General features: G+C 39.9%; 1 protein-coding gene across 1 annotated transcript; it reads left to right on the forward strand.

Moving 5' to 3' along the window:
• The first annotated feature begins 523 nt into the window (after positions 1–523).
• LOC114252658 (angiotensin-converting enzyme) lies at positions 524–16,323 on the forward strand. The gene is made up of 15 exons (XM_028187230.2): positions 524–919; positions 4,869–4,945; positions 5,605–5,824; positions 6,594–6,948; positions 7,171–7,362; positions 7,793–7,907; positions 8,248–8,400; positions 8,965–9,089; positions 11,094–11,178; positions 12,731–12,824; positions 13,452–13,526; positions 14,433–14,507; positions 14,770–14,903; positions 15,697–15,795; positions 16,111–16,323. Exons 1-15 carry the CDS (start codon positions 836–838, stop codon positions 16,289–16,291), a joined length of 2,064 nt encoding a protein of 687 aa, XP_028043031.2. The 5' UTR covers positions 524–835; the 3' UTR covers positions 16,292–16,323.
• Positions 16,324–21,132: the final 4,809 nt, after the last annotated feature.

The raw sequence follows: 21,132 nt of genomic DNA on the forward strand, positions 1-21,132 counted from the left end.
ATAAAAGATACATTAAAACAATAAAGAAAACATTACACACACTACATACCATGTATTTGACACACGCATGCATACCTACTATTTATTGTCAAACTGTTGTTCTTGACGTCTGTTTTCAAATTGAGAATAGATTGAATATTGTTTGTCTTTGTTAATATTTTTTATAGCGTAGTCTTGGCGAATTTTGTAATTATAGAAGTATAAAATACAATCATAATAGTGTACAAACTTACAATTCCAATTAATTATAGTCGAATTTCGACTACTGCGGGACCTCTAGTCTACACAAATTGACCCCGAAATAAAAGTTGTGTAGGTATTTATGTTCTATTTGAAAACAGAGAAATACTCAAATCAATTTCAAGGATTTTGCGGTAAATGTTAAATAGCTTTTTAATTCAAAGACATAATATGTCTGGATCAAAAATAATCGCAAGACTTTTGTTGTCTTACGTACACCGACACGTGCTCATCAAACCGTGTAGAAAACAAAAGCAACGGAAATATTACTACAGTCGACGACAAGAAAGCGAACGGGAGACAGATTTCTAAAACCTCATTACGTCGTACTAAAGTTTTGGGTGTAACTAGTACGGACATATTGGTATCCATTTGTCAATTACTGAAAAAAAAAAATTAGTACTGTCAAATTTAATTTGGCGGGAATATTATTAATATTCGGTTTTTCTCAAATAACCAATTAAAACTCAACTAAAATTGACCAAAAATAGGTATATATTTTGTAAAATAAAATAAATAGATCTTCTAAAATAGTAAATAAGTAATATAGTGTAATAAATGTTTTGTGTTGAATGATCAATATTTAATTTTTAAAATGGGAACCAAAGTCGCTACGACGTTGTGCCTATGTTTTGCTTTCTACACACGACACGTGAAAACACAAGAATACTACAGAATGGTAAGTGAAAAATCTATAAGAAAAGTACTCAGATAAATTAACTATACGCTTGCTTGGGTTTAGCTGTTTGCTGTAAATATTATTATTGGGTTTCGCGGCTGTCTGCAATAGAACCCTGTACATCTATGTAGTAATAAAAACTATTCTAATTTTTTTATATTCTAAACTAAATAAAAAATGTCTTAAAACTATAAAATGAATCAGTAAACCTTTCTAAGGTAATATAAATGTATTTAATGTGTGTTGACGAAAAACCTCCATGATAAAAAATAATTCTTCATCGCGAAAGCTTAACTTCTGAACTTTTTTATTGTATTTGTGGCCCACCTGGTGTTAAGTCGTTACGGGAACCCATAGACATCGACCATATAAATGCCGCCACCCACCTTGAGACACGAGTTCTAAGGTCTCACCTATTTTATAATACACCAACTGCGCTACCCTTTAAACGGAAATGAATTACTGCTGGACAGCACCAGCAGACCGGTTACCTTTTTTATTGCTTAGATGGGTGGACGAGCTCACAGCCCACCTGGTGTTAAGTGGTTACTGGAGCCCATAGACATTTACAACGTAAATGCGCCACCCACCTTCAGATATAAGTTCTAAGGTCTCAGTATAGTTACAACGGCTACCCCGCCCTTCGAACCGAAACGCATTACTGCTTCACGGCAGAAATAGGCAGGGCGGTGGTACCTACCCGCGCGGACTCTCAAGAGGTACTACCACCAGTAATTACGCCAATTATAATTTTGCGGGTTTGATTTTTGTTACACGATATTATTCCTTCACCGTGGAAGTCAATCGTGAACATTTGTTGAGTACGTATTTCATTAGAAAAATTGGTACCCGCCTGCGGGATTCGAACACCGGTTCATCGCTCAACACGAATGCACCGAACGTCTTATCCTTTAGGCCACGACGAGTTCAAATTCAACTTCTATGTATCGTACAATAGAAGACATATTGTGAAGAAAAATCTGAATCGCCCTAACAATATTTACATGAAACGTTCGCGTGAATACAAATTTCAAACAATGTCTTTCGGCTGTGCGTTAGTCTGCTAAATAAAACCTCTACTAAATGGAAGACACGTCGGCGATGAGTTCGACGTGCAACCAAACCCATGCATCAGCCCGCTGAGTTTCTCGCCGGATCTTCTCAACGCGTCGCGATTCCGATCCGGTAGTAGATTCATTCGCGAAACAGCTGCTCTTGAGTTGTTGGGTTCTCCTTCGGAGGCGCTCGGGTAGCTGTAGGCTAATCCCACCCCTCCTGTCTGAGCCTTTACTCGTCCACCTGTCCTATTGAAACTGGAAAGGCGTCCGGGCCACCAGAAATCCATCAGTCATAAAAAAGGGAAGTCACATTTGCCTTGCCTCCCTAATCGTACCATCGGTCCGAGCGTGTATGATATAATCTAACATATTTCTCCCGCAGAGCAGTCGTGTGACTGATATTCAATCGAATGAGAATTCAAACTCATTTCTGAAGCCATTAAGGCTGTGATGTATGTAGACTCCAATAACCGTTCTCTGCCCAACGAGAAGTCTCTGTAGTCGTCGTGGCCTAAGGAATAAGACGTCTGGTGCATTCGTGTCGAGCGATGCACAGGTGTTCGAATCCCAGGCGGGTACCAATTTTTCTAATTGATTTATTTATTTATTTAAGGTTTACCGACAGGGTTTACAGTAAGACATAAAATAACATTGACATGTTTAGAGCAATTGATAACTGCAACTCTAATTATAGGCAATCACAGCATGCATTACATTAACATATTAATAGAGATTTAACAATACTATAAATAATAATAAAAAATAAAAAATAATGAAAAACGTACTCAACAAATGTTCACGGTTGACTTCCACGGTGAAGAAATAACATCGTGTAATAAAAATCGAACCCACAAAATTATAATTTGCTTAATTACCGGAGGTAGGACATCTTGTGAGTCCGCGCGGGTAGGTACCACCACCCGGACTATTTCTGCCGTGAAGCAGTAATGCGTTTCAGTTTTGAAGGGTGGGGCAGCCGTTGTAACTGTACTTGAGGCCTTAGAACTTATATCTCAAGGTGGGTGGCGCATTTACGTCGTAGATATCTATGGGCTCCAGTAACCACTTAACACCGGGTGGGCTGTGAGCTCGTCCACCAATCTAAGCAAAAAAAAAACGAACAATACAATAACCATCATTAAATTCATTATGTCGTGTAAATCTAACATAGTGAGATAAAGCACATTATTATTATAACAATAAAATCGTTATGATACCGAGGATTTTTGCTGAAAAGGATATCCGGTAATCTTCTTGAAGGTCAAGCTTTGGAAAACTTTACGACAAACACGCGCTTTGAAGCGTGCAATATACAATCTGGTCCTAAAGTCTTTCTGACACGAAGCAGTCTCCGTACCAAAGACGTATTCTTATTGACCTAAGAGGATCGGCTCATGATGTCCAGAAGCCGTTAGCACGTTTCAGGTTCCGCCATATTAATGAAAATAACAATATTTTGGAACGAAGTTCCTTATGAGACGATGCGGAGGGGTACCCTAACCGGGAAAAAGCGTCCGTAACATAAGATTTTATGTTTGTTACCTCATAACTTTCGTAATTTTTTACACCTTGGATTACATTATTGGAGCTTTAGTAAGGATCCCATTTTTTCAAAAATATTATAGCCTATGTCACTCGGGAATAGTGTAGCTTCCAAACAGTGAAAGAATTTTTCAAATCGGTTCAGTAGTTTCGGAGCCTATTCAATACAAACAAACAAATCTTTCCTCTCTATAATATTAGTATAGACTAAATACGCGATATATATCGACGCTTGAAAGGCAAACTTGACTAAGCGACAATGCGTGAACTTTACAGTAGACTAATTTAAAGTTGAAATACCTGAAAACAAAATTTATTTTAACGAATCTAGCTGTAGTAGAATCTAGCTAGTAGCTGTAGGATTGAAATGATTTTAATAGACCTAGAAATATATATTTTTTGCGCATCGAATATGGTTATTGCCTATCATTTATGTACAAATCAGTTATTGTCGCTTAGTCACGTTTGCCTTTCAAGCGTCGATATGAAGAATCCAAAACTAATTTACGGAAAGTATACTGGATCAGGTCGTTTTTATAATCAAAAACCACGCCAATGGGGTGGGATGATTTCAGCGAGCCACATAATTGACGCGGTGTCTTTCACGCAACGTCTATAAAGACAATTTGAAACGCAAAAATCGTGGAAAACTGGAAAGCAAAACTGGCTCGCGATAGGAATAAACAGGATGCTGGTATGGTAGGTACCTATCACGGCGAGCTTGCCATACGCCCCACCACAAAAAAAGATGCAAAATAAATTCCAAATGCGTGTTAAAAAATTCAGGCATTTTCGAATGAACTCCCCTCCACGGTATTCTGTGAACGCTATAACGTGTACTTCAAACGTACTCTGAAAAGAGTCCTCGATTCCTTTTTTTTCCTACCTAAGCTGATGGTCTAGAGAGACCATGTCAGCGTCGCCGGGCTAGTAGGTGAGCTCACGGGGCTCAAACCTGACGATGTTGCTAACACGAACTTTAGCAAGAACCGTGATTCGCAGAATCTACCACCAGATCGGAAACGCGACCCACTGAGAAGATCCGGCGAGAAACTCATTGGGCTGTGTCTGTGGGTTAATTCACTCACCGAGCCCTTCGTCGCAAGCGACGGGTTCAACGAGAACGATGACCGGTGCTTGGGGTACATAAAATCACCGTTAGTGGATCGTGAGGATCCGAGATGACGTGTTTTGAGCGACGTCGACTGTTTACCATTCGGTCCGCACGATCGGCTATATAGTTTCCTGCGGCTATGATGAGATGAGAAAGTTCTCGTGTCGTGCCGCTTTATCAAAATGGTGGATTCCTCCATCTAACAGCTGATTTTATAGTCCTCCTCCTCTTCCAGGGAACAAACACGAACTCGGGAGAAGCGATGCAGTTTTTGAGAGAATACGACAGAGAAGCATCCGGAATGTGCTATAGGTGAGTCATAGAGATCTTATGTAAGCCATCCCCCGTCAAACCTAAATCTGTTCTCTAAAATGCAATCCTGCACGTTTTGCATGAAGACGCAGCTCGCAACATCATTAGGTCGACCCGGTTTTGTCTCTGACGTTGGCCAGGGACTTATCCCAAACCTGAGTGTGTGGCCTGGAGATAAGACAGCCAGTGTCAAATCCCGCCAGCAAATATCAATTTTCCTTATGAAATGAATACGTACTTGAGTATTTCATTCGTGAACGTTACAAGTTCCTCAAAATGACATGATTTCGCAAGGATAAAAATCAAACCCGCAAAATTTTTAATTATCAAACAATTGAAACATATCTCAAGAGATATATATATACACATATGTTTAAGTAATATCACCTTCACACTACACCTACCAAGCTTCATCTCTGCACTCCCCTAAGGTAGACTGTTAGAGAATGCCTATGGCATTAAGTCCGTCTTTATACTTTCTAGTATAAGAAGTTATAAATAAAAAAATAAAAAAAAATGACTCCGTTAATGACTTAATACTAGTTGAGCCATGGGATCGCTCAGTTGTCCACGTAATAGATCAACGAATACATACAAAACAGTGGAAGACCACAGCGACTTTTTGCAACTGTTATAAAACCTCAAAAATCAAAATTCAGAGTCACAATGGCCCAGTGGAAGTTCGTGACCAACATAACAGAACATAATCGAAGACCTATGATGGACGAGCTGGCTCTGAGCTCGAAATTCGAGAGGCTATCTTGGAGAAAGGCTGCGGCCTATGACGCATCCAGGGTCTCCGATCCACTGGCGAGGAGACAGCTGACTAAAATCTTACAAAGCAGCAGGGCCAGTTTACCCGATGATAAATTTTCTGAGGTATGACTTTACAATAGCTAACTTTCATGATAAATCACTATTATTCGTCTCGATCGTTCCACTCTTGACAGAGTGGTGGTGATCGTCGTATACTGTTGGAGGGGGCAGACCTGACGCATCTCACGATATCCCACAATCTCTCCCTGCTGAAGGCTATCCTACTACACTAATTAGGGGACCTCCCAATGTAGTTTTCATTTGGGTCAGCCCACCACAATAATTAAAACCTCTCTAAAACATGGCGGCTGGGGCTGAAAAGCTATCGAATAGAGACCGCGTTCCGGAAGACGTAGCGTGGGTAGACCTCCCATAAGGTAGACGGACGATCTGTTGAGGGTTTGCGGGAATCCACTGTTGCAAGCAGTGCAGGACTGATTGTTATGACGAGGCTTGCGGGAAGCCTATGTCCAGCAGTGGACATATGTGGGCTGATAGAAGAAGAAGAAAACTACATTTATGATTTTATGACACAGTCTCCCGGCTATTTTTTTTATTGCCCTTGTAGGCAGACGAGCATACGGCCCACCTGATGGTAAGTGGTTACCGTCGCCCATGGACTTCAGCAATGCCAGGAGCAGAGCCAAGCCGCTTCCTACCGTTATTATTTTAGACGTCTCGGATAGATGACAGGGCTCGTGGTCACAGATAGCTCTCATGGTATCCATCGATATTTAAACATCATGCAAACTACTCTCTAATTTTATATTTAAAAAAACCGTAAAAGTACTTTCGCGAAAACCGAAGAAAATAAGCTAATAAAAATTTTCAGCTCCAGCAACTCATAGCAGAGATGAAAGAGATATACAATTCAGCTAAAATCTGTCCGTACAGACAGAAGCCCTTCGATCCTCACATACCCAGGGTGTACTCCGACCTCACAAACCAGGGCTACACATTAGCCAACCAACCGTACCAACATTACCAGCCCTACACGGAGACCTCCGAATATTCCCAGTACTGCAACATGCAATTGGATCCAGAAATTTCCAGGATCCTTGCCCATTCGAGGATCGAGAGTGAATTGTTGTACGTGTGGAAGAATTTCAGGGAGCAAACCGGCCCGAAACTCAGGAATCGTTACATGAGATACGTTCAGCTGGTGAACCAAGCGGCGGTGAATGCAGGTTTGCAAATATTTTCCTCAAACTCATTCGAGTTCATTCCTTCTCTTAGAGTCACCATAGTGCACAGAGTACAATTGTTTCCGTAATTATAATCTCTTAGCAGAAGTGATCTTCATAAAAAACCTCTTTAGACCACTACATATCTCCAGAGATCTCTCAATCTCTCTCTTGATCTCAAAGTCAGCAAAAACTTTCGGTCTAAAAAATATTGTCATTCCCTAGGTTTCAGAGACGCAGGGGAACAAATGCGAGCCGCATACGAGGACCAGTCGTTTAGGGCTAGCGTCGAAGAGGTCTACAATCAGGTCGTGCCACTTTACAAGCAACTCTTCACTTACGTCAGACGCAGACTCTTCCAAAGATACGGGGACGCGGCTCTCAGACCCGACGGACCCATACCGGCTCATCTATTGGGTAAGTTGCTTTTTACCGTATCAAAACTTTTGTTTACTTATGAAAAGGCGTGTTTTAAATCCGTGCGGGTGGGTCCAATCAGCCAATGCATCACCATGTTCTACCGTGATGCACTCATGCGTTCCGTCATGTAAGTTCGACCTTTTGTCTCAAGGTGAGTGGTAACATTTACCGTATGATATCTATGGGCACCGGTTCCTATTCATCACTATCGTCCACTTCTGGATAAGAGCCTTTCTCAAGGTTCACCATAATGACTGGTGCTGCGCTGCTCAAGTCCAACGGATTTTCGCGTCCCTCTACGAGCTATCGATTCACCTTAGGGCAGACCCACCCGCGCTCGCTAACTCCATAATTATCTTCAGAAGGTTTCAAAGTAAGTCTTCTGAAGAGATACTGAAACAAAAAAAAATGTTCATCTTATTTTTAGGCAACATGTGGGCGCAGAATTGGAAGTCCATCATGGATTTAGTTATGCCGTTCCCGCAGTCCCCTAACGTCGACGTCACGTCGGAGATGCTCAGAAAAGGATTCACTCCACTAAGGTAAGGCGGGCTCCACCATCTCCATTGACAGTTCACGGTCATTCACGGCTGTACATAAATTACATTCTATTCCACTGATTAACCTTAACTCCTCATATAATTTTAGATCAGAAAGTCCAAGTATACTTTCATAGACCGTTTTAAATCGCCATGAATTCACCAACGATTCAGAACTCAGAAGCATCCACGTGAAACGTTGAACTTACTCTTTTCAAAAACCTCAACATCCAAAATGACTAAACTACTAATCTATAACTAACAATCCAAATATTGATCCAAGTATTTTATCGGTAATTATGACAGTAAAATTTAATAACTTCATCAACTTTGAACTTTCCAGAATGTTCCAAATGGCTGAAGAGTTCTACACGTCTATGGGCCTCAAGCCAGTCCCTCCTGAGTTCTGGCGAGGGTCGATGCTGGCGAGACCTCAACAGCTGAGCGTGCAGTGCACCGCCAGCGCATGGGACTTTTGCAACAGAATCGACTATAGGTATGTCCCGAAGCCGCCATGGCTGACCCTTTCGAATATCTGTACTTACGACCAGAGGTACCTTGACCTCTACATATAACGTACCGTATTTTCAATGTCGAGTATTCTGAAGAATTCTTCGAAATTATCCTTTCCTCTCCTTTTTTTTTCCTACCTATGCTGAGAGCCTTGAGAGGCTATTTCAGCGTAACCTTAACTAGTAGGTAAGCTCACGGGGCTCAAACCTGACGACGCTGCTAACATGAACCCTAGCAAGAGCCGTGCTTCGCAGAATCTGCCACCGGATCGGAAACGCGACCCACTGAGAAGATCCGGCGAGAAACTCAGTGGACTGCGTCTGAGGGTTAATTTACTCGTCGAGCCCTTCGTCGCAAGCGACGAGATCGACGAGAACGATGACCGGTGCTTGATTTCATATCCACTTAACCATTAATACTACCAAGAACCACTGCCCTGGAAAGAATTATGTTTCAGAAGCGTTATGAAAGAAAGTTCTTGCTTTCAAGGGTCCCTAAAATGCGCATATCTCGGGTGCACAGATACAGTTCCGACCCTTCATTCCAGGATCAAACAGTGCACCGAAGTGACGATGCAAGACTTCGTGTCCACCCACCACGAGATGGCTCACATACAGTACTACCTGCAGTACGCTGATCAGCCCCAGCTGTTCAGGGATGGTGCGAATCCTGGTGAGTCTCGCGTTTATTGAATACACTTCGAATATTTTAGCAAATGAAACAGATAATGTATGTATGTGTGTATATGGATATGTGATAGTGTATATATGTATGTACTTAGTCTGGCCATAAGTACTGTTACAATTAAAAATAAACAAAATATTACATTTGAATTTGGAATCTGTCATTTTTATATGATTGCTCATTGAGCTTTCTCATTTTGGCGCCAATACATTGTACAATATTTTGCGATATTAAAATGGAGTGGGATGATAAAGAGAACCGAATCGCTGTGATTGCATTACACAAAGTAGGTATGGAGCCAAATGCAATTTTTAAAACTCTCCATACGCTTGGTATTGGTAAAATGTTTGTGTACCGGGCTATTAATAGGTGCAATGAGACCTCCTCTGTTTGTGACAGAAAAATATCTGGCCGTCCACGTAGTGTTCGTACGAAAAAGGTGGTCAAAGCAGTAAGGGAAAGAATTCGAAGAAATCCTGTCCGAAAGCAAAAGATTTTATCTCGGGAGATGAAGATAGCACCTAGAACCATGTCTTGTGTCATGTGTATTTTAAAAGATGACTTAGGACTTGCAGCCTATAAGAGACGTACTGGTCATTTCTTAACTGATAATTTAAAAGAGAATAGGGTGGTAAAATCGAAACAACTACTGAAGCGGTACGCAAAGGGAGGTCATAGAAAAAATTTGTTTACGGATGAGAAAATTTTCACAATTGAGCAACATTTTAACAAACTCTAAGGAAGCTTCCCAATTAGTCGACAGAGTGCAACGTGAGCACTATCCGTCTTCAGTGATGGTTGGGTGGGGTATTAGCTATGAAGGAGTGACTGAGCCATACTTTTGTGAAAAAGGTATCAAAACATCGGCACAAGTGTATCAAGATACCATTCTTGAGAAGGTAGTGAAGCCCCTTAACAACATCATGTTCAATAATCAAGAATGGTCCTTCCAGCAAGACTCGGCGCCAGGTCATAGAGCTCGGTCTACGCAGTCTTGGTTGGACACGAACGTTTCGGACTTCATTAGAGCTGAAGACCGGCCGTCGTCTAGTCCCGATCTTAATCCGCTGGATTATGATTTATGGTCAGTTTTAGAGAGTACGGCTTGCTCTAAACGCCATGATAATTTGGAGCCCCTAAAACAATCCGTACGATTGGCAGTGAAAAATTTTCCCATGGAAAGAGTGTGTGCTTCTATTGACAACTGGCCTCAACGTTTAAAGGACTGTATTGCAGCCAATGGAGATCACTTCGAATAAGCTTTTTATAGTTTAAATTGTTTTATATTTATGTATTAAACTAACACACTGTAAAAGTAATCAATGTTATTTGCAATAGATTTTTTTTTATTTTTTATTGTAGCAGTATATTTTATGGCCAGACTAAGTATATACTTTTTTGTGTATATATTTGTAATTTAATATAAAATTTCATTGCACCTACCACTATTTACTCTGCACTACCTTTGGTTGACCTGTAGAGAATGTCTTAGACATCAAGTCCGCCAATGTAAATTTTATATGAAGTGAAATAAATAAATAAATAAATAATGGTCTGGACTTCAATATATGATTTCTTAATGCGTTGTGATTAATCACTGGAGACCGTGGGCTTGAAAATTGCAATTTTAAACACAAGAGGATCTTACGTGTGGTAGTTGACCGGTTTTTCATCAGATGATACAGTCAACATTCCGTGGCCATGATGTATTTCTGTGATATGACGTCTAGTGAGGCGCCCCCTGATGGTGGGACGTACTGTGGGTTCACATGAGACACCACCGCCCTGCCTATTTCTGGAACAAAGCATTTCTACTCTTCGGTATAATGTTTCGATATGATGATCTGATCCCATTGAGACTTCGATGTCCTGTCCCAAAGCGGGTGTGGCATCTTTAAATCACCTTACCGCCTTGGGACTGGTATTATTGTGAGTCCACCCGAGGTGGTCTTGGCTGCCGTCATCAGTACAGTCCAGGGTCCACTGTTGCAGCGTTCCACGAGGCCGTGGCCAACGCGGCGACGCTGTCCGTGTACAACTTGGTGCATCTGCAGCGGGTCGGGCTCTACCAGAACAAGTGAGTCTCGGCTCAGAGACATAACGTCGCATGTACCGTACCCAGGGCTAGAAGTGTTGATAAACTGTGAATATCTAATGTAATGGCTCTAAATTCGCATGTTCTACTGAAAATAAATCGTTCTTATTTTTAATGTAATCATGTCAAAGGTCAATTCAAACTTAACGTAGGATGCTCCCTGCTAGGTGGTACGATGACCTTCGAAGGGTGGCCAGCAAGAGGTAGATGGAGAGAACCGAAGACCAATGTCAGTGGTCTGAATTGGGAGAGGGCTATGTTCAGCAGTGGACAACTGTCGGTTGATGATGATAATGTCAAGGTTTTATTGAACTTATCATATACACGTTGTTTTAATACCTATAAATTTAATTAAAAATATACTTTTCCTTTTTGTAAGATTGACAATGGCATTATGCTCAACCAATTGTACATTAACGTGGTCATTAGTGTTTTGATATTGCGGGTAGTTGTGGTCAGATGTTGGTAGTTTTCCAATTATAGAGCATAATGCGACTCAGTGACGCACAATGCCGAATTATGCTAAAGCTTAATTGGAACGTGAATTAGTTTTCAAATGCATCAGCAGAGTGCGCTAAGTTAGCACAGTTTTAATTAACATTGATTATTTCTAAAAAAACTACGACGAAACGAAAGCCTTACAATTTTTTCCAACATTAAATAATATTACTAACGATAATATAAACAAAATTTCGATCAATGCCAACTTAAAGAAAAAACACTTGTTAATTGCCTGTCACTGAGTCGGTATCGATTGGGAGTATCACGCGAGAGCAGTACTTTTGAGAGTGCTCGATTGTGCGAAGCGTTGCTGTAGTTGGAACATTCAACCTCAACGTTGAGCATTATGCCGCATAATGCGCTCTTGTGCTGTATTTGGAAAACTACCGTTACTATCCTTCTCGCACGTCAGTGCCCCGGTTATAGTTTAAACATTTCTGGGCAATAATCATCGTGGCCTATTGGGTGAGAAGCTCGGTGTGCTCCTATCGAGCGATGCGACAGTGCTGAGATTCAAATCCCGCAGAAAGGAACCCATTTTCTTTTGGTAATACGTACTCAGCGCTTGTTCATGTATATCTTTTACGAAGTGACATCTTGTTCAAATCAATTTGCATGGTGGTGACTTGACAACAGCTATTACCATTGAGTACTCGTCGAACTCGACAAAGAGGTCGACGTGCAACCTAACCCATGCATCAGCCCGCTGAGTTTCCCGCCGGATCTTCTCAGCGGGTCGCGATTCCGATCCGGTAGTAGATTCATTCGCGAAGCAGCTGCTCTTGAGTTGTTAGGTCTCCTTCGCAGGCGCTCGGGCAGCTGTTAGCAAATCCCACCCCTCCTGGCTGAGCCTTTGCTCGCCCACCTGTCCTGGTGAAACTGGAAAGGCCTCCGGGCTACCAGTAATCTTTCAATCATAAAAAAATACCATTGAGACTTCGATCTCAAGTCTCGAGGTGGGTAGCTGGGCCCAGGTAACATCTTGACCCGGAAACATGTTCCGACGTCGTCCAATATTGATGAAATTTCACAGGAGTAGCGATCCATATGAAGTCAGCATAAACTTCCTGATGACGATGGCGCTGGAGAAGGTGGCCTACCTACCATTCGCTTTTATGGTGGACCAGGTAACAGTCGCGTGAGAGTTGAGAACGTGATGTGTGAGATGAGAATATACTATGTTATGAAAGCGAAAAGCTGGTGTTAAGTTCGAAAACCGGCTTTCAATAATTCTATTAATTTCTGCTCCTTCAGACCTCTCAATGGAGCGCGAAAGAGTTACCTCTATATATGCCTTGTACCTATATCTCATGCTGCCTCTTCCGAAACAGGCCAGATGTGTTTTAGAGAGAGAGAGAGAGAGAGAGAGAGAGAGAGAGAGTATGCTTTATTGTACAGCAAAATTAACATAAATACAAACGTTAAATAATTATAAAAGTACAATAGGTGGTCTTATCGCTAAGAGCGAGCTAGACAACTATCAGATGGACAGAAATCACTTCAGGAAATAAATTAACCGTGGTGTACTTATCGGTTGGTATCTGATGAAGGGATTGCTGGTGGCCCACAAGTTCTTCTAGCTTCACCACTCCGGTTGAGCGAGTTGGAAGACTCAGCCTGATGAGGGGCTCTGAAATAACTCATCGGATCGATCTCCAGCTTCATAATAATATGAACTTCACTAAGCTCAAGATTTGTTGGTCACATCTCACTTTAGAAGTGTGTTCCTTTGCTTTAATGTGAAATGTTCTCAGTGGCGCTGGTGGGTCTTCGAGGAGGGTGTGGAGAGCATGAACAAGCGCTGGTGGCAGATGAAGCTGCGGTACCAGGTAAGGTAGGACGGCTCATGCCGTCCGCTCTGATGTTGTGGCTACCTTCCACAATCCATACCCATTTAATGAACGTTAGTCAGTAGCTTTTTTTTTAATGCTTAGATGGTTGGACGAGCTCACCTGGTGTTAAGTGGTTACCGGAGCCCATAGACATCTACGACGTAAATGACGCCACCCACCTTGAGATATAAGTTCTAAGATCTCAAGTATAGTTAAAACGGCTGCCCCACCCTGCAAACCGAAACGCATTACTGCTTCACGGCAGAAATAGGCGGGGTGGTGGTACCTACCCGCGCGGACTCACAAGAGGTCCTACCACCAGTAATTTCACACCCATTTAATGAACGTTGGTCAGTTACTTAACTTACTGAATACATTTCTAAATAAAGATTAAACAGAGAATATCCCTCAACTAAAACACCAAATCTCAAGACCCACACACAGCATGGCTTTTTAATACGCTTTTATTCAGCTTCAGACGTATGTATGTTAGTATGTAACGGAATCTTTGAACATGATTTTGACCCCCTTCAAAACGTCGGATTAATTCGAAATTCGATATACTTATGACAATTCCGATGACAATTCAATATAAAAAAAAAAATTTAAATTCAACTAAAAAATGAAAAACAAATAATAGTTAAAAAAAACTAACAAAATACGCTTTTATATAAAATCCAACTAAAAAATAGAAAATAAATTTTAATAAATTTGTATTAAAAATAGTGTAAGAAAAAATGATTGTATTGTAAAAAAAAAGCGTATTTTATTCGTTAAAAGCGTATAAAAGCGTATTTTATTAGTTTTTTTAATCAATTATTTTTAAATCAAGAGTCTTTAAATCCATCTTCAGAATAACCAATTCCACTTTCATCATATCAGACAAAGTCATTTAATTTTCAGGGTGTGATTCCGCCCGTTCCAAGAACCGAAGGTGATTTCGACCCTGGGTCTAAATACCACATCATATCTGATCAGGTGAGTGACAGAAGCGAAGCACAGCCGAACGGGAAGACGGTCGATTGGGGGGTGGGATTAGAATTCCTATCCCAAATTTAGTTTCCATGATACCAAGTGAAAACCGCAAGACCTCTCGGGTCATCGTCCTCATTACTGGGGGTCGCGACTTCCCTAATGAGTGATCGAATTCTCTTCAATGTTGTTCTTCCATCTGTCTGTGTCGTTGGCGTCAGAGGAAACAGGGAATGAAACATAAAGCACCGTTACTATATTCACGCAGGAATACATAAAGTACTTCCTGGCGACGATCTTGGAGTTCCAAGTGTTCGAGCAGCTGTGCCACGCGGCGGGGCAGGGGGGACTCCTGCACGAGTGCGACGTGTACCGCAGCAGGGACGCCGGGAGACTGCTCAGGTACCGATACGCAGAGGATGGGGCCTCTTTGGTATTGGCAAACAAAAGTCCTGTAGGGTCTACGTCCTTCTTGCGTCATTCTCCTCATTACTGAGGGTCGTGACTCCCTCGCTGTTCTTCGCCATCAAGTGCCATCACTGCTGCACCAAAGCAGGGACTACATATCGACACTTGAAAGACAAAAATGACTGAGCGGCAATGCGTGAACTTTACAGTAGACTAATTTAAAGTTGAAATACCTGAAAAAAATCTATTTTAACGAATCTAGCTGTAGTAGAAGTTAGCTAGTAGCTGTAGGATTGAAATGATTTTAATAGACCTAGAAATATATATTTTTCGCGTATCGAATATGGTTATTGCCTATCATTTATGTACAAAGCAGTTATTGTCGCTTAGTCGCGTCTGCCTTTCAAGCGTCGATATGCACCCATATAACCTAACCATATCACTTAACTAATCACTGTGTCTTATTAACTTACCTTATTAACTTTACCTGACTGCAGGGCTCAACAGTCCTTTATCACGGATTGCCCTTTACCCATGGATGGACAGACGATGTCACGGCCCCAATAACTGTCATTATCAACCTTTGACCCCTAAGATGGATTTGATATACATATTTTGAACTGGGTCACTTAAATAGCAGATTTTCTATTTATAAGTAGCTTTACTCAAATAATTATTAAATTAGTGAAATATATTAGTTAAATATATTAAAAATAGTTCACTTTCTTAAATAGCAAGTCCAATTAGTCCATTAAAGACACTAGCTAACTCCCCCAACCCACTCTAGCGACATCATGCAGCCGGGTTCTTCGAAATCTGCTTCGGACATCATCAGAACGATGACCAGGGGAAAAACGAACAGGATATCACCAGAAGCTCTGGTCAGGTACATGTACAGTTCTTTTATGAGGTTTCTAGATGTATCTCTTTTTTTTCTTCTTATTCTTAGATGGGTAGACGAGCTCACGGCCCACTTAAGGTAAGTGGTTCCTGGAGCCCATAGACATCTAGAAAATAAATGCCACCTTCAGACATGAAGGGCGGGGCAGCCGTTGTAACTATACTTGAGACCTTAGAACTTATATCTCAAGGTGGGTGGCGCATTTACGTTGTAGATGTCTATGGGCTCCAGTAACCACTTAATACCAGGTGGGCGATGAGCTCGTCCACCCATCCAAGCAATAAAAAAATGATATTCCAGATACTTCCGACCTTTGGAGTTGTGGCTCCGAGTTCAGAACAGGGAGGAGCCATTGGTGGGCTGGAACACTTCTCCCAGGGACTTGGCACTGTTCTCCCACTCAACGGATTCTGCAACAACTCAATTACTCTCGCACTCGCTTCTGTACCTCTCATTAATAGCTAATGTTATGTTTTATTAATAAAATAAAATAAGTTTTGTTGAATGATTGATGTTGTTTTGTTTTAATTCTTTACCCAACGACATTCTAATTCGCTTGAGCTCATACCAATTAAGTTATCATGAAATCATTTTGAAGTCGTCGTGGCCTAAAGGATAAGACGTCCGGTGCGTTCATGTAGCGATGCACCGGTGTTCGAATCCCGCAGGCGGGTACCAATTTTTCTAATGAAATATGTACTTAACAAGTGTTCACGATTGACTTCCACGGTGAAGGAATAACATCGTGTAATAAAAATCAAATAATTTGTGTAATTAGGGGTAGGTACCACCACCCTGCCTATTTCTGCCGTAAAGCAGTAATGCCTTTCGGTTTGAAGAGTGGGGCATCCGTTGTAAATGTCTATGGGCTCCAGTAACTACTTAACACCAGGTGGGCCGTGAGCTCGTCCACCCATCTAAGCAATAAAAAAAATTAAAAAACTCCACGGTGTTTCCCGAGCGCTGAGATATGTCCTTCTTCAAACGAAGCTTGTGGAGAGCACTTAACAGTAGGCAGCGGCTTGGCTCTGCACCTGGCATTGTTGAGGTCCATGGGCAACGGTAACTACTCAACATCAGGTGGGCCTATAAGGATAATCAAAAAAATAAAATAAAAACAAAAACTCGACCAATTATGAAAATTATCAAACATATTGTCCAGGGTAAGAAGACCAGAGTCTCGCTCAAATTTTTGTCACCACAATCGCGAGCGAAGTCTTTAAAGCTAATAAATAACTAATATTTTTAAATTTAAAGAAATTAAAGTTCTCACTATGCCATCCCAGTACATTTTTGAAAATTTGATGTATGTTCGTAAACATATTGAGGAGTTACCTAAAAAGTCGGACATACATAATAGAAATACTAGGAACAAACACAAGCTCGTTGTGCCGATGAGTAGGTTACATAAGATACGAAATTCATTCGGGTGTTTGTCTGTGCGCCTGTACAACAAAATCCCACAAGATGTTCAGAACCTACATATACATAGGCTTAAGAAAACTATTAAAGAACATCTGTGCAATAAAGCTTACTATAAAGTTAATGATTATCTAGAAGATTGCACAAAGTGGCAATGAGTTGCTCGCTCCGGGCATTTCAATATTGTAATAATTGTTACGTTATAATACTCCTTGTAAAAATGAATATTTAAAAAAGCTCATAATATTTAAAAAAATAAGACATGCCCGCTGAGTTTCTTGTCAGTTCTTCTCAGGACGGAGGCTAGTTTTTGTGAATTGACGGTAGTCAATGATTTTTTATACCTGATATGTTATCTTCATAGTGACTGACTCTTCAAATCTGATCGCGCCATATATATCTACATACCTACCGATATAGTGCACACACATGTTGACAAGTAGCATTAATGAAAAGTACAAAAGATGGGATAAGCGCATAGACCTATATAATAGGGACACGACATATTGTTCTATACGTACAATTGCTTATATAAATAGCACCCATTTTGAAGGCACATACATAAACATATATCTATCTCGTTCTTACTCAGCACTTTAACTCGCAGGAAAACAATATAACAGTATTTCAGTGCGTACATAAAATGAAACATGAATATACGTAAATATCTCCGTCTCCGTCTAATGAGGCCAAAAATCCGCCATGTTTAGCGCGCCAAATGTCATTGTCACGTCAGTTCGGCCGTCTGTTTTGGGTTGTACATTATTTATTGACTATGATATCGATTTAATATGATTGATTATATAAAATTTCATAATTTATCATGCTTAAAGCATACAAAAATAATAATTAAAACGTATTTTATAGGATCTCAAGAAAGTCGATGTCGTAAAACTATTATCTATATGTATTTAAATTCATTATGGAGCCCTCATCCGAAAAATCCATTTTTCGGTCGGAATCTATTGATCATGACACTAATCATAAATACCACTTTAAAATATGTCATCAAAACATATTTAGACATTCTGTTTAGATATTTTGGGAAAAAGGCTACCGACAAAATCTCTTCGGAACTATTTAAATAAAATAGTTTTATTCCGCAGTGAGTAAAACACTATTTGTAAATTTGTTAAATATTTAATAATTAAGTGATTTTAGAGAGGAAGTCACAAGGAATGACGTTTGTAATTAATGAATAAATGTTCTGTAGGTGTTTTTTTTTCACGCGGTCCCTTCATAAGTTTAAAATTTGAATCACTCTCAAGCAAAAGTGATTCAAATGGTGCGGCGCACCTTCCTTGGGGTGCGCTGCGTTAGTATGTTACGGACTTTAGAGTCAGCAAAACAATTAAAATAGATTGTAATAGTCTAAGAAAAACACGTACTCAAAATACGATAACATTTAGCATGCTAGAAATGGGCTGATGGCTTTGAACTACGCCATATCTTTATGTTTTGCGACAAACGACAACTTTATAAAATCAGTGTAGCAACTTTTAAAAATCATCATATCGTTTACTTGGCAAATTCGAAGGACGAACTTGTCTTAGATTTCACCCATCTAAATCATATCATATTTGCACATAACAATATACCTACTTACTTCCCATTAAAGTATAAATTCTACAAATAAATAATACTCAACAATATTTAAAATAAAATGAGCCAAGAACGTTTATCGATAAAACCTGATAACATTGAAATCTTTTGTACAGCACTAAAGCCGCCATGTTTTTGTGGCCAGATGACGTCACAGTGGCACGAAATTTTGGTTGACGTTTCATTTCCATAGGTTTCCTACTTCATTGATAAAATATCATTGACGGTAGTTCTTTTTGTTTGACGTTCAACAAGTATCTATATAATAATACGTGAAGCAAAAACTTTGTATCCATTTTTACGAAAATTGCGCGGACGGAGGAGTATGAAATTTTCCACACTTATAGAGAATATAGAGAAGAAGTGCACGTTGCTAATATTTTTTTAAAATAATTCATAAAAGATACATTAAATCAATAAAGAAAACATTACACACACTACATACATATGTATTCGACACACACACGCATGCATACTATTTATTGTCAAACTTTTGTTCTTTACGTCTGTTGTCAAATTGAGAATACATTAAATATTGTTTGTCTTTATTAATATTTTTTATAGTGTAGCCTTGGCGAAATTTGTGATTATAGAAGTATAAAATACAATCATAATAGTGTACAAACTTACAATTCCAATTAATTATAGTCGAATTTCGACTACTGCGGGACCTCTAGTGTACTTTCATTTATGTTGAATAAAGTTATTTTGATTTGATTTCACATATATATTTGAGCGGTGTATTTAATGTATGTACTTCAAATCCCCTTTTAATTATATTTAGATTGTTTAATTTTTTGCGCGCGGTTCCGGTAAGATTCTAAATATACAATCAACTTCGTGATTGCAAAAAACGATAAAAGTTCATTGTCAAATATAGTTCGGTGTAACACATTACCTATTCATCCGATTTGCGGGAACTTTCATTATTAAAATTGACAATAAAAAGTGTCCAAGCGGTGGTGTTATTATCAACGCGGCGACTTCTAATTTGTTTGTTTTGAAGAAAATGTCGAACACGATATTTTAACGTTTTGTAGGATAAAAGGATAAAAAAGTTCTTGTGGTAAAAGTGGGAGTATTTTTTTGATCAGCGTAATAATTTTTTATATTGCAAACATTTTTGTTCCCTTCCATATTAGGTCATAATTTTATAACTTAAGAATGTTTATGAATGGTAAGAAATTAGTATTAACAAAAAATATTTATACTATTTTTGTATTTTTTCAAAAACAGTTGAAATTTTTTATTCCCAATTGTTGAGGTGCCGTTAATCGACTCGCTGAAGAAGCAATAGCCAATAGAAGCGATCAAGCTCAATAGCGCGTATTCTAAGAGGCCTTATGGTCTCTTTTTTTCCTACCTATTCTAGTAACCTCAAGGGGTTATTCTAGATTCGCCGGAAGAGTAGGTGAGCTCACGGGGCTCAAACCTGACGACGTTGCTAACACGAACCCTAGCAAGAGCCGTGCTTCGCAAAATCTACCCCCGGATCGAAAACGCGACCCCCTTATTAATACACTAGCGACCCGCCCTCGCTTCGCTTCGGAAACATTAAAACACACATGAAACCAAAAAAAATATTTTAAAAAAGTAGCCTATGTTCATCAGGGACAATGTCGGCTTCTAATGGAAAAAGAATTTTTCAAATCGGTCCAGTAGTTTCGGAGCCTATTCGAAACAAACAAACAAACAAATCTTTCCTCTTTATAATATTAGTATAGATTAAATAGAGATCTTAACGATATTGAAATACAAGCTACTTTGCCAAAACCGCGTAGTTGCTCGACGTCATAATATGCATGCCATAAGCAGAACGAAATGAAAGTATAATAATGCATTGTCGTTAGAAAGAAAAAATCGACATGTGAACATTATATCGAACGGCTTCCATAATAAAACCACGTGTTAAATTTCCGTAAACAAAAAAAAAGCGTTCTTGAAAAATGACTCCATTTTTAACACAAACGCTTTCTCCGGTCACCTCAGGAATTTGATACTGGACAGGTTCTAGAAATAGAATTTAAATTTGCTGAAATAACATCTACACTGCAAATGATGTGCGAACATTTTAAAGGCATCTGGTCTGATGTGCATTGTTTTAACACTGAAATGCTAGAGATTCGATTTTTTTTTAGAGCCTTGATGAGAGGCTATTTCAGCGTAACCCTAACATGTAGGTGAGCTCTCAGGGCTCAAACCAGGAGGCATCGTTAACACTGGCCCTAGCAAGAGCCGTGCTTCGCAGAATCTACCACCGGATCGGAAACGCGACCCACTGAGAAGATCCGGCGAGAA

The sequence above is a fragment of the Bombyx mandarina genome, chromosome 02, assembly GCF_030267445.1.
Source record: "Bombyx mandarina strain Sakado chromosome 02, ASM3026744v2".
NCBI lineage: Eukaryota > Metazoa > Arthropoda > Insecta > Lepidoptera > Bombycidae > Bombyx > Bombyx mandarina.